Here is a 12,777-nt window from a genome sequence, read left to right as displayed (position 1 = left end):
TGCCATTTGTGTACCGGGCTCTGTGCTAAGTACTGGAGCTACAGAAAAGGAACTGGCTGAGTTCTCCCCTTAGGGAATGCACACTCTCATGGGGGTGCCCAACGGGCAGTTAGACAAAGCAGAGCTCATGTGGTAACAGCGTTCAAGGGAGTGTTGGTTGAGTTCTTTTGCAAACTCTGATGAAAATCAATTTCTCCACCCACAACCCACCTTCACCCTGGGGAAACCTTGAGATTATGAAAGTTGACAGCTGAAGAGTGATTGCTAATAGATATGGAGTTTCTTTTAGGCAAGATGAAAATGTTCTCAAAGTAGGGAGTGGCGATGGCTGCACAACCATATGAATATACTAAAAAAAAATCAATGAATTTTACAATGTAAAGGGGTGGATTTTATGGCATGTGAATTATACCTCAAATTTTAAAAAAGTTAACAGCTACTTTCAACCAATTTGAAATGTTTAGTAAATTCTGGAGCATGACCCCACCCAGACATCTGGGCCCCTCTTACCTGTTCCCCTTTGAGTCCTGGAAATCCAGGCACACCAGTGTCACCTTTTGGTCCTCTCGGGCCCTAGAAGGAATCATTAAAGGGTATTTTGTTGTTTGTTAAGATTTAGGTGCCTTACCTAAACAGAAGTATTTTTTTTCAAAAATTAGAAGAATAGAGAGTGGAAGGTAGAAGTCACGAAGAATCATATTTTCCTGATTTTAAGTGGTTTAGAAACTGCGGTCTGGTGGAAAGAAGGCAGCGCTGGATGTCAGGAGGCCTAGGGGCCCCATGTCTCTTTGAACTTTGGTTTCCTCCAGTGGGCACTCTGGGAACAGCCTGGTCCTGCCGCCTCTGCCTCTCCCTGGGTCCTCCTGTAGCCTGCCTCTCCCCACTGTTCACTTTCCATGACTGCCACCCCTGCTTTGGCCCCCATCACCTGTGGGACGGTATCCAGACATCCCAGCCAGCCTCGTCACCTGGCTCCCACTCCCCACCAACCCCTGGGAGCGAGCCTCACCCCTTACCCTCCCTGCTCTCCCCGCTGCCTTTGCACTTCTGCCCACGCCATTCCTCCTGCATGAATGCCCACCTACCCCTTTGCAGGGCACACTCTGCACACCCCATCAAAGGTAACTTTTTCTCAACGCCATCAGATGCTTACTGTCTGTGACAATGACTCACATAGCCAGACAAACACTATTGCTATTTGGCTTCTCACAAGTTCCTGTCTTGTCTTCTGTGTTAAAGGGTGCGACACCCATTAGAGCACTTTCTACACAGAAATGCACTTTCACCTTCTGTGGTGGAAACCCCAGAGGGTGGGGCACACAGACTATTAATTATTGGATGCCTGGTCTATGCTTCCCCTCCCCCAGCCTCACTGCCACCACCCTCTCTCTGTAGGAACTTTATCTACTGTATCTATTTGAAATGCTTGACTTCTCCACTCACATTCACAGGAAGCCAACCACTGGCTGGCCCTTGGGTAGAGAGAGACGAGCAAGACCTAACCCTCCATAAGATGGCCACAGTGCAGTTGAGGAAAAAAGACAAGAACACAAATAACTGTTACTCGGGGCAAGAAAGGACAACAGCAGAAGTGAAAGTGAAGCTCTATGGGACTGAACGGAGGGAAGGCTCACTCCGGGGGGGTGGGCAATGAGGAAAGGTTACATGAACAAGGTGGCTTTAGAGCTTGGTCATGCAGATGGAGAAGAGCATTCTAGGTGGAAGGAAAAGAAGAGCAGAGCTCTGGGGCACAGGGGGAAGGAAGATGCTACTGTGGTACTTACTGGAAACCCTGGCGGCCCAGGCACACCGTCCGGGCCCTGTGACATGACAAAGACAAAGCAGGTGGTTTAGGGGCAGCATTTCCAGAACCAGCAGGAGCACTGCACCTCCGGGGCCCAGCACCTTCCAAAGGCTTAAGCAAGTTCCCGCACAGTGGGGCTCATGGTCCATTTTGCAGAAGGATGCTGAGGCCCGGGACCGGGCAGAGTCATGCAGCTGGTCAGTGGCAAAGCCAGGAACTGCACCCAGGAGCCCAGAGGCCCCGCCCTGTAAGTGGCTGCCTCCTCCTTTGAGAAATCACTCAGCATCCGAAATCTCACTTGACTTCCACAAGTACTTGCAGAAAACAGGTTCCTAAACTCTGAGGAGCCAAAGGGTGTTCTGGGACGTTTGGAGGTGGAAGTAGGAGCATGTGGGTGAGACTCAGGTTTTTTCCCTAGGTAGGGGTGAAAATTTTAAAGGACCAGTCATTTTAAAGGCCCTGGGACACAGTGAGCTTGAGGTGCGCTCCACATGGTGCCAGGACTCTTCTTCCTGCCAGCCCAGATACCCACATAGCTATTAAAGGCATATGAGTTTGGCAGGATATATATATGCACAGAGAGATAACCGGATGGCAACAAAGTTTATCAATATACTGTATACACAGCAGGTAGAAAAGCATGAGGGCGATGGCTGGGAGATGAGTCCTCCCAGGGAGGGAACTGCCTCTGGGTAGGAAAATCCTGACCCTGCATTAGGAATGAAGGGACCCCCTGAGGGCCAGGATTTGCTGAAGAGGACAGGGGTTCGGGAGGAAGGAAGGTTCTAGGGGCGGGGGCGTGGCAATGCAGGCAGGCAAGGCCCAGGGCCTCTTCGAATGGAGATGCTGAATATTCAACTTTAGGCTGTGTTTTGCTTTAGTACCAACCCACTAACACCCTAAACCTCCAATAGTCTGGGGAAAACCAAGACCCTCTGTGAACTGACTGTTGCTTGTTAGCTGGTTTGCTTTAGGGTTTGATTATTGGGGTGTTTTGGATGATTTTAGCAGAAATCAAGGAGAGGGGACCCCATTGGATATAGTACAGAGGAGACAGTGCAATGACCTGCCAAAGGAGGTCACTCGGGAGCAGGAGAAACCAGCTGCAGAGGAACCTCCCAGATGTTTGCAGAAGCCCCGGGGAGGGCACCGAATGGTGGGGGTTCAGGCCAACCTCAATGGGGACTACAGGACTGGGTGGCCCAGCAGACATCTGGGCTGCGCAGCTGTGGAAGTATAAGCCTCAATCTCCATGTCAGCTTTGCCACAGTTCATGCCCACAGCCTCTTATAAACTGCCCCCTAAACTGGTGAGGTGTTATCAGAGAAAGGCTCAGAGGCTCGGAGTAGTGTGTAGCAGAGATGGGACTGGAACCCCAAGGCTCCTATGGCTAGAGCTTCTCCCTCTCTTTCCAGCGGTCATGGGCAGATGCTGGAAGCTGCACTGGGATTCACTGCACAAGCTGCGGGAGGAAACTTCCTTCCCCTGGGGTCCTATTGTGCCATGGACGACTCTGTAGACTTGCAGAAATAGTGTAGCTTCTTTGTGTGTTCCTGATGTCTAAAATGGGGCTAGAAAGACTGAGGCAAGTCACGTTCCCTCCTCACGTGCCAGTTTGCCCATTAGCACAAGAATAGGCCTTTCTAGGCTCTTCCCATTCTGTGAAATGAGGTGGTGTAAATAAAAGCAGGCCAAAAGCACCGCATAGACGTCAACTGGTTCATTACCTACAATCCTCTGATTTCCATTGCACACGTTTCTGATGCATAGAACTGGACAAAACTCCCTGCATAATCAAATTAATGCGATAGCAACTTTTCAGAAATGCAAAGTTCTCTTTCCACTCACTTTACTTTGATATAGTCTAGCTCTACGCTTCAGCAGCTAAAAGGATTGCAAACCAACCCAACCTAACTTCAACAGGGACATCTGGGTAGGAACCTCCCTTCAGGGCCGCTGTGGGTACATACCGGAGGCCCAATGAGCTCAGGAATGTCCGAGAGATTCATGGATCCATGGGTGATGTTGATCAAAGACTAAAAAGAGAAAAACCAAACAATGAGACAGAGGGTGGCACATGTTCCACCATGCTCCTGGTAATGAGGCTTTAACTAAAGTCTGCCACCATGGCAGAACCTGGGCAGACTGATGGAGCCCTAAACCCACTGCCAACACACCCATCCCTCCCACTGCTTACAAAACAACTGGGAGCTGCCTTATCACTTTCCTCTTTCAATCATAAAATTGCACAATACATGAATGCCTTCTCTCTTTTAAAATTAAAAAAAAATAAAATAAATATATATATATATATATATATATGTAAATGTTCACAGAAAGCTTGTAGTGTTGTTGGGGTGTGTGTGCAGACACGTGTGTGTCCATGTAGTTATTTTATTTTTATTTTTTATTTTTCAATTATAGTTGATATACAATATTATATTAGTTTCAGGTGTACAACATAATGATTAGACATTTATGTAACTTACAAAGTGATCATCCCAATAAGTCAAGTACCCATCTGACACCAGACATGTTATTACAATATTATTGTCTGTGTTACCTATGCTGTACTGCCACGTAGTTATTTTATATAAATGGCATCAGGCTGCATGTATTATTCTTCATCTTGCTTTTTTCACTCAACCCTATAGCATAGGAATCTTTCCTTCCATGTAGAATTTGGGGGTATAGACATTCTTAGTTTTAACAGATTGCCAAAGAGCTGTCTAAAGGGGTCATACAATTTATATTTCCACCAAAGCATGTGAGATTATCTATTTCACCACACCCTTGCCCACACTTGATATTTAAATAGTTAAATCATATATATATAATATTTGTTAACTCTAGTCATCTTTTTTCTAATTATTGGGATGTTTTGACTTTCTGTTGTCTACCATATAACATCATTTCTCTCTGAAGGGCCACAATTTTTCACAAATGTGATGTCCTAATATTAAGTGGGCCATGATCTGGTCCCAGCCCACAGCCCAGTCTTCTCTACAAATTTCTGTCACTCTCTACCCATCCCCATGCCCATTAGCTCCCTGTGCCTTGGACATACACACGTTTTCCTGTTCTGTGTTTTGCCTCAGAGTGCACCTGCCACCTGAATTCTGGAAGTCCCATTCTCCATGCTTATGTAGTAAAATCATTCTTAGCTTTTAAATCCCTGCTCAAAGACACTTCCTCTAGAAAGTCTTCCTTGATAACTCATATCCCAAACCATCTTTCCTTCCTCGTGTCCCCACTTATGTTCCTTTGCTTCTCTGTGACATCCTTCTGCCAACCAGAAGAGAGTGTTCTGGAAGCACCATGTGAGAGACGACTGGTACCAGGGTAGAAACAGGCAGGTGGGACATGCCCGCAGGTGGAAACTCCAGGGTCAGATGCTGGCTATGTGCCCCCTGCATAACCAGCAGCCCTAAAGTTGTGAATAATCTTTTTTCCCCTCTAGCAAAGGTAGAAAATAAATATCCATGTTTTGACCTGGACGATACTCACGCTAGGCAAGACCTCGATGCGCCCCGGTGGTCCCCTGGGGCCAGGGGGTCCCACAATGCTGGTTCCATCCATCCCTCTTTCACCCTGGATACGACAATGAGAGCAGAGAAACAGTTCATTGTACGTGGATAACGCTCCCAAAACCAGGCTGGACAGTCTTCGCCCCACCTCAGACCCGTGACCTCACCTTGAGTCCCGGGTCTCCTTTTTCTCCTTTGAGACCCTGGCAAACAAAGACACAAATATCTTCAGTTTTTTCTATTCACTTCACTCACTCTCTTATCTACCTATCCTTGTATCTTGCCATCTTTCCATACACTCTAGCATGGATTTTGTCCCAGGTGAGGGGGCAAATTGCCCTCCCAGAGTCAGAAGGAACACCCTGCAGACAGCGAGGAGACCAGAGCTCCTCTCCCGGCACAGGGAGAGTGTCCTCTTGACCCTGAGTCCCAGAGCCCTCTGCATCTGGAGGATAGGGAAGGTCTTCCTGTCCAACCATGGGGGGTGCTCCCTTCTGCAAGGTGAGGCTCCTCCCGGACTGAGTGCTCAGCTCTGGGTCGCACATGACAAAGATAATAAGCTCCCAGGGCTTGGCCCTCTAAACAGCAGGTATCAGAAGCAGACGATGGACACCTCTGACCTCCCTGGGGTAGATGCAGCAGGAGGGGCACCTGTCAGGAGCATGGGCTCTGAAATGGTCAAAGTGTATTGAATGGACAGCAAGAAGGAGGGAATGGAGCAGAGATGCTGGATGGCAAGGGACTGCAGAAAGAGAAAGATGGATGATCTTCAGGTTTTCCCACAGGATGTTTTGTGCAAAATATCTGTACCACTCCTCAAAGAAACACTCTGCAAAGAGCGCCTAGGCTCTCACTGCACAGCCGGGAGCTGGAGGCACAGAGAGGGTGAGTTACTGAAAGTAGCAGAGCCAGGACGGCGCCCCAGTCTCCTCACTCCAGCCTGACAGCGCCACACTCCTCAAAATAAAGGTTTCAAAAGCCAACCTACATTTGAAGTCTTTGGTCCAGAGATTCTGGGTTCATGCTGTACCCTGATGCTCCCAGAGCCTTCTGTATCCTAGGGAAGGAAGAAGAACGAGAATTTCAGATCCAATTCCTGAGCTCGTACTAGCGCCAGGTGTGGTTTTGGGAGCTGGAGCTTAGTGGGTTCCAGCACAGCTCCTGCCCTCAGACCGGCATTCAATCTCCCAGTTTTCCCAGGAACCCTTAGGGCACGTTGCTCTTCAACCACAGAAAGGGTGAAAGTACCTCAAATTCAAGTCCCATCCCACAGTCAGGGCCTGGGCGCCCAGGGGGCCCGGGAGGCCCTGGGGGTCCCATGACCCCAGGAGTGCCAACTTGTCCATCTTTCCCTCGGGGTCCTGGTGAGCCTCTGCTGCCGGGGTCACCCTGTAGGGGGGAAAGGACAGGCTGACTACCCTGGGTTCACTCACGGAAGGAATGACATACACCCTGTCAGAAAACCATTCTTTGAGCTTCATTAGATCGATGAGTTCTCTGATCCTTCCTGCTTAGTGGTACAGAAACAGCTGTCCGGCTAATTGACGTGGCACCTGATAGGCTGCAGCACGCATTGGAGTGCGTGTGTGGAAGGGTGAGCAAGGAGAACACTTGGCAGGCCATTCGCTCCCTCCCTCTCCAGCTGTTCTGCCCGCCCCCCCATAGCAGTTCCTTTGAGATGCGTTTCTCCCTGCTCCACGCACTGACACCTTCAATACTCCGCCCGCCAGTCCGATTATAGTAAACCCAGAGAAAGAGAAGGAGGGAAAAGCTCTTCTCTTTACCTTTTCACCAGCTGAGCCATTAGGCCCTCTTGCTCCCTGGAAAACAAACAAAAAGGGGTCAGTGGGTCAGTTTATATATCTCTCATTGGGCATGTTCAGAAGAAAATCTAGAAGCATGAACTCTTAAGCAACAGGATATCAAAATGGGACTCTTCCTGCCTCGGTTTCGGCTGATGCCTCAAAGCTGAGTGCATCGCGAGGGTTGGCAGTTGGCAGGCAAGTCATGCTGAAGGCTTGTGAGACCCGTTTTTCAACGATTAGCTCATCACCTACCTCAGGAGTAAAAAGGAGTCGAAGGTTAACCAGGGCGAGATCGTAGAGGAATTCCCTTGGAGAGCTGCCAGTCCCTTTCCCCACCCCTCCCAGGACAGAGGTAAAGGGGCACTTCCCCTACTCAACGTCGAATGAAGGGGCTTCAAGAACTTGATATGCATTCATTAAACTTTTGGAGATAGAAGGATGACTGGCTTTCTCTGGAAAAAAAAAATCTAAAGACCAAAAGCTGGCTGGAGTGGCCATGTTTTGGTCTTTAGATGCGGGTGAGGTGCTGCACTAAACAGGCTGCATGTCTACTCCCAGTGGGGGCCACAGTACAGGTTTCCTGGGGGGTTAGATGTGGAGCCCACAGAAAGGAGCCAGTTGTGAGCTCTGGGAGTCCAATTTTGAAAGCAAATGCACAAGCAAGAAGCACCACACACCTGAGGGCAGGCAACACCGTGAAAGACAGGACACAACGTCAACAACGGAACACATGCCCAAGGGAACAGAGTTAAGAACACAATCCAATCAGTGCGTCGAGAACACAATAGATATTCTCAGTGAGAAAAGGGAGGACTTTACAATCGTGAAACAAACTACTATGAAATAAGAACAGTGGTTACGGGAGAGAATCAAGTAGAGATCTTAGAAATAAAAATACATAAGTGTTGGAAGAAAGACCTCAACAGAAGGGCTGAATGACAGAAGAGACACACCTGAAGAGAGAACTCAGAAAGAACCGGGTTAGAGAGGCCCTGTGTGTAAGAGACAGTGTTTGGGCCCATTTCACTGGCTCACAGATTCGGTGGCCACCACTTTGGAATATGAGCAGATCAGTTTGGGGGTGGATGAGCTCTTCTTACTGGAATTTACATGAACAGGCAGAGTGAAAAGTGGGAGCCCCAATGAAAAGCGTCAGCAAAGAGCCCCCCTCTCCCCAAATGGCGAGGGGAGAGCCGTACTCCGTCCCTCCCCGAGAGAGCTGTGCGGCGAGGCTAAGCACTGTCTTGGAATCCGGCCGCACAGCTGCAAGTCCGGTGGTGACGATGAAGTGCGGAGAGACCGTTACACAACAGAAACACTGTCCGGGAGCGGGAAGGAGTGCTGCTTGCTGCAAAGTCCTGGTTTAGAGTTCATTAGGCATTTCAGCGCGTTACAGTAACTGGATTTGCTAAGGTCATTATTAGACTTCCTCATATAGGAACATCAAAAAAACCCTAATAAATACATGGATTTCCCCCCCTGTTGTGGTTTCTGAGACAGCACAGCTTGTTGCCTGCGGCTGCCTGTTGGTTTTGTTCATGGTGTTTGTTATACTGATGACTTCAACATGTTACAGTTACAAAGGACTGCAGTTTATTTAATTTTATGGAGGCCTATAATCCCGATTTTGTACCAAACATATCTGATGATGAAATAAGATATAAAATGGGAAATCAGGCCAAAGTTAGAATGTTTAATTGAAATACGTTGTTACAAACTCTAACCCCATGACGACCCTAGCAGTGGGCTGCTCAGGTTCCGCACCCTGCTCTTTATTACACAAGACTGAGAGAACTGCTCAGACCCAAGTTGGGATTAGATGGAGAAAGGGACAGTAATGATGATTTATTTGCATTTCTCTTACATATCATGGAAAGACAGAATAACTTTACAATGCAAACAATGACACTTCAACAGCTCAGTGAGATTATTCAAAGCCAGTTACAAAGAGCTTAACGCTCCTCAGCAATTCTGGGCAATGAAAAAAGTTTCAAAGTACAAACTTTTTTCTATATGGATGTCCGGGTACCTTTTGAGACTGAAGAAGACAATGAATGATTCAGATTATGAAAGAAGGAAAAGAATGACACTGTTAATTGTAGGTAAATGCTGAAGACCCGGACAGCAGAATCAGCAGTGCAAAAAGCAGAGAGGGATTTTCCAGGAGCCCATCTCCAGTAAGCTCTTCAGCATTCTTTCCAGAAGCATCTGTATCTGAGAAAGCAGGCTGTTCCTCACCTCTTCCTTCAGGGGCTAAAGATCTCAGATTTAGTTGCTCATCTTAATTTGGGGAAAATGAATTAAGGAATACCCCTATCATGGAACTCAACATAGAATTACCTAGCTGATAAATTCTTAATAACCATTCACATTTTAATGACAAGCCTACATCTGAAAATAATGATTATATATAATATTTTCTTCCAGCCCAATAAATTGGATCTTATTCTTTGGGGGAAAACCCTATTTCAGACAACTTGCCCTACAAGTGACAACACAAGGTTATTTCCTCACAGAATGAGAAAAGGCCTCCCTACACATGTCCATGGAAGGCACTGCCAGAGCAGGAAGTGAGTCCCTTGTCACTGGAGGTATGCAAGCTGAAGAACAGATATTGTGAAGGGGAGTTAAGGATCAAACCTATCATTGGATCTTTTGTTGTGTTGTATCCCTGAGATTGTCATTTTTTTTTTTTAATCCTCACCTGAGGATATTTTTTCCATTGCTTGTCAGAGAGGGTGGAAGGCGGGAGAGAGAGAGAGGGGAACATCGATGTGAGAGAGACACATCAATTGTTTGCCTCCTGCATGAGCCCGGACCAGGGCGGGGATTGAGCCTATAACCGAGGTACATGTCCTTGGCTGAAATCGAACTGGGACCCTTCAGTCCCCAGGCTGATGCTGTAACCACTGAGCCAAACCGGCCAGGGCAGATTGTTCCTTTTCTTTAGCATTATTTTATTCTTTTACATCTAGACCATGCTCCATGGTTTACCTTTTGTTTTATTGTGTGTGTGTGTGTGTGTGTGTGTGTTTTAGGTATATGTCATGTGCAAGGTTCCCCTTGAGCTCTCCAGATGCAAATTTCCAAGTTCTTCTAGAGTTTGCTTCTGCTTCTACTTCACCAGAAAGCATCATATACATAAATAGTGCAACAAATTAGGACTCAGCAAACTTCAGGGGGAAACATGTGATTTGTCTTCAACAATTATCCTGGGCAAGCCTGCCGCTCTGGGCATGGCTGCTTCTCTGAGCAGCTGCAGAGCACGCCCGTGCGGGTGTGTGTGTGCGGATATAGGTGTGGGTATTTTTAAGTGCCAGACGAGTGTGTGGGGGCGGGTGGGGGGAAGCTGGTAAGAACAGGGAAGATGAGTGTAGGTCTGTGATGTTTCCTGCAAAATTTAATTTCTTATGAAATAGTTGGTACATGTGAAATGAGTTCTATAAAGCTTGGCAATTGTTTCTTCTTTTTCTGAGAAATGAGCTTTCCACGAAAATCCAGTTACTGGTTCAATAAAAATAAACACACTTGAAAGCTGACAGCAACTGGAAATTCAGGTCAGTGAGAAGGGTGGTATCTGGGAATTTTCCACCATTTCATCCAGGTAGGGTAGACAGAAGTCCGGAGAGGGCAGTGACTGATGAGAACCTGCTGTAGGAAGTGGCCTGGGCAGGTGGGTGGAGGCTGGATTGTGGGTGGGAGTGAGGGGCACCGGTGAGGAGCCTGATGCCACAGTGTGTGTTAGGAGAGATGAATGTCAGCCCAGGATGGACGGAGAGGTGAGAAGTGTGGACGTCACACTGGCCAGTCCTGGCAGCGGACAGATCATGGCAGGAAAGGGAGAGGAGCGAGAAGTTAGAGTAGACTGTCTGAGTCCAGGTAGATGGTAGCACCCTTCCCTGAAGCTGGGGACATGCAGGAGTGGGCAGGGAAGATGCTGAGTTCAGGTGTGGCATAAAGAGCCTCGGATGGAGACATCAGCAGAGGACCAAGATGGGATTAGAGAGGGTCACTCACAGAAGAGACAAGGTCAGCCTTAGAGGTCAGAGCCCTCTCTGTGTGGGCCTGGTGGCTCACATGTGTTAGAGCCCTCCCACTTTCCTCGTACCTTCTCCCCTTTCATCCCAGGAAGGCCGGAGGCTCCATCAAGTCCAGGCTGTCCCTTGGGGCCCTGGGGAACATCAATGACAATCAGCCCACAACATCCTTGATAAGATTCAAATACAAACCCTTCCTGGAAAAGGAGGCCAGGGCCAGGAGGACCCAGCAGGCGAGGCTGGTGGGCCCAGGGCCCTGTGCCAGGTCCGCGGTGGAATGCTTGTCCTGGGCCAGCAGAGGCTGGGCACCAGTGGGCGAGGGTGGAGTTTTCTCTTCCGTGGGGGGATCAGGGGCAGGGTGGACTAGATGGTCTCTGAGGGGCTCCCACCCCAGGCCCAGTACTGACGTCTTATGACTCCAAGATTCCACGGGAGTCTGCGTTTCCTATCCTAAGATAAAGCAGCAAAACGACATGTAAGATGATGTTTTTCTTGCCTGCTGCTTCTTATGAGTCTCAGCAATGACTTGGCTGAGGATTTTTGTTTACAAACATTAGCTAGCTGCTCGCTCCTTGTGGTGAGCTTAGACAGTGCTGGGGCCTGCAGTCTGCATCCCACTCCCTGGCTAAAGGAAAACCTGTGGCCATAGAGAGGAGAGATGACCTCAGTGGCTCACCGGGGGCCCAGGTTCACCAGCAGCTCCATCCTGTCCAGGAGATCCAGTGGGTCCCATGAAAACATCAGTTCCTGGTTTTCCTGGAATCCCAGGTAAGCCAGGTGGGCCTGGGGGGCCTGGAGGACCCTAAAAAATAAACAGTCTGTTAAGAAACAGCAGGGGAGGGGATAAATATATCCCGAGCATATATGTTCTATCCACTCTCTCCATTGTTTACAGCAACCCTACGAGTAGATACTGGTGCTCCCACTTAGCAGATAGGGAAACTGAGGCTCAGTGAGATGATATAACTTGCTAAAGGGGTCACACACACACAGCTAATTCATGGAAGAGCTGGGATTTGAATCCAGGTCTTTCTGGGCCCATTAGATCATGTTTTCTCCTTAGTTGTATGTACACAATAAAAATCCATTTCACTGGAATCCTCAGAGATGCTCTGGTTAGTTTCTTTTCTGATTGACAGGTCAGTCAAAAACGGCTTCTTCAGCCTCTGTCTGGGTCTGCGGATCCCACCAGCCTGGAAGACCCATGCAGTGAATCCTAAACCCTTCCAACCCTGCCATGATGAGTGGGCAGAGGGCAACTCAGTAGCACCATCTATGTGGAGACTCAGAACAGGGGCTCAGAGGACGAAATGGAGGTGAAGTTGGTGGCCGGGGGCAGTGGTGCTAGCTGTGGCTGGAGAAGGGAGGTGCTCCCTGAGGGGCAACTTAGAGACATACTAGTGGGGGCTTATCCTTGGGCAGGAAGCCAGAGAAGCAAGGAACATCAGAGGGAGCAGTGGTGTGGAGAGTAAGGCAGGGGTCACCTCAAGGTATGGGGTCACGGCAAGAAGAGTCTGGAAGCTGAAGTGTGAAATTCGGCCTAGAGAAAAGGCCAGTAGGTCTCTGGGATGGGTGAGGGGTGGGGACAGAGGCAGTCTGTAGAG

General features: G+C 48.5%; 1 protein-coding gene across 1 annotated transcript in view; it reads right to left on the bottom strand.

Annotated features, from left to right (window-relative positions):
• Positions 1–12,777, bottom strand: part of COL15A1 (collagen type XV alpha 1 chain) — a 93,640-nt gene that overhangs the window by 26,348 nt on the left and 54,515 nt on the right. Inside the window, exons 13-22 of the mRNA XM_087822784.1 lie at positions 11,850–11,975; positions 11,245–11,307; positions 7,116–7,151; positions 6,580–6,720; positions 6,320–6,388; positions 5,499–5,534; positions 5,312–5,395; positions 3,775–3,840; positions 1,785–1,820; positions 511–573 (exon numbers count right to left, since the gene is read on the bottom strand). Of these exons, the coding sequence (XP_087678910.1) occupies positions 511–573; positions 1,785–1,820; positions 3,775–3,840; positions 5,312–5,395; positions 5,499–5,534; positions 6,320–6,388; positions 6,580–6,720; positions 7,116–7,151; positions 11,245–11,307; positions 11,850–11,975 (720 nt within the window). The remainder of the gene's footprint in view (positions 1–510; positions 574–1,784; positions 1,821–3,774; positions 3,841–5,311; positions 5,396–5,498; positions 5,535–6,319; positions 6,389–6,579; positions 6,721–7,115; positions 7,152–11,244; positions 11,308–11,849; positions 11,976–12,777) is intronic.

This window comes from Miniopterus natalensis, chromosome 12, assembly GCF_054644295.1.
Source record: "Miniopterus natalensis isolate mMinNat1 chromosome 12, mMinNat1.hap1, whole genome shotgun sequence".
NCBI lineage: Eukaryota > Metazoa > Chordata > Mammalia > Chiroptera > Miniopteridae > Miniopterus > Miniopterus natalensis.
Note: the sequence above shows the minus strand (reverse complement) of the source record. Positions and strands in the feature narration are given on the sequence as shown.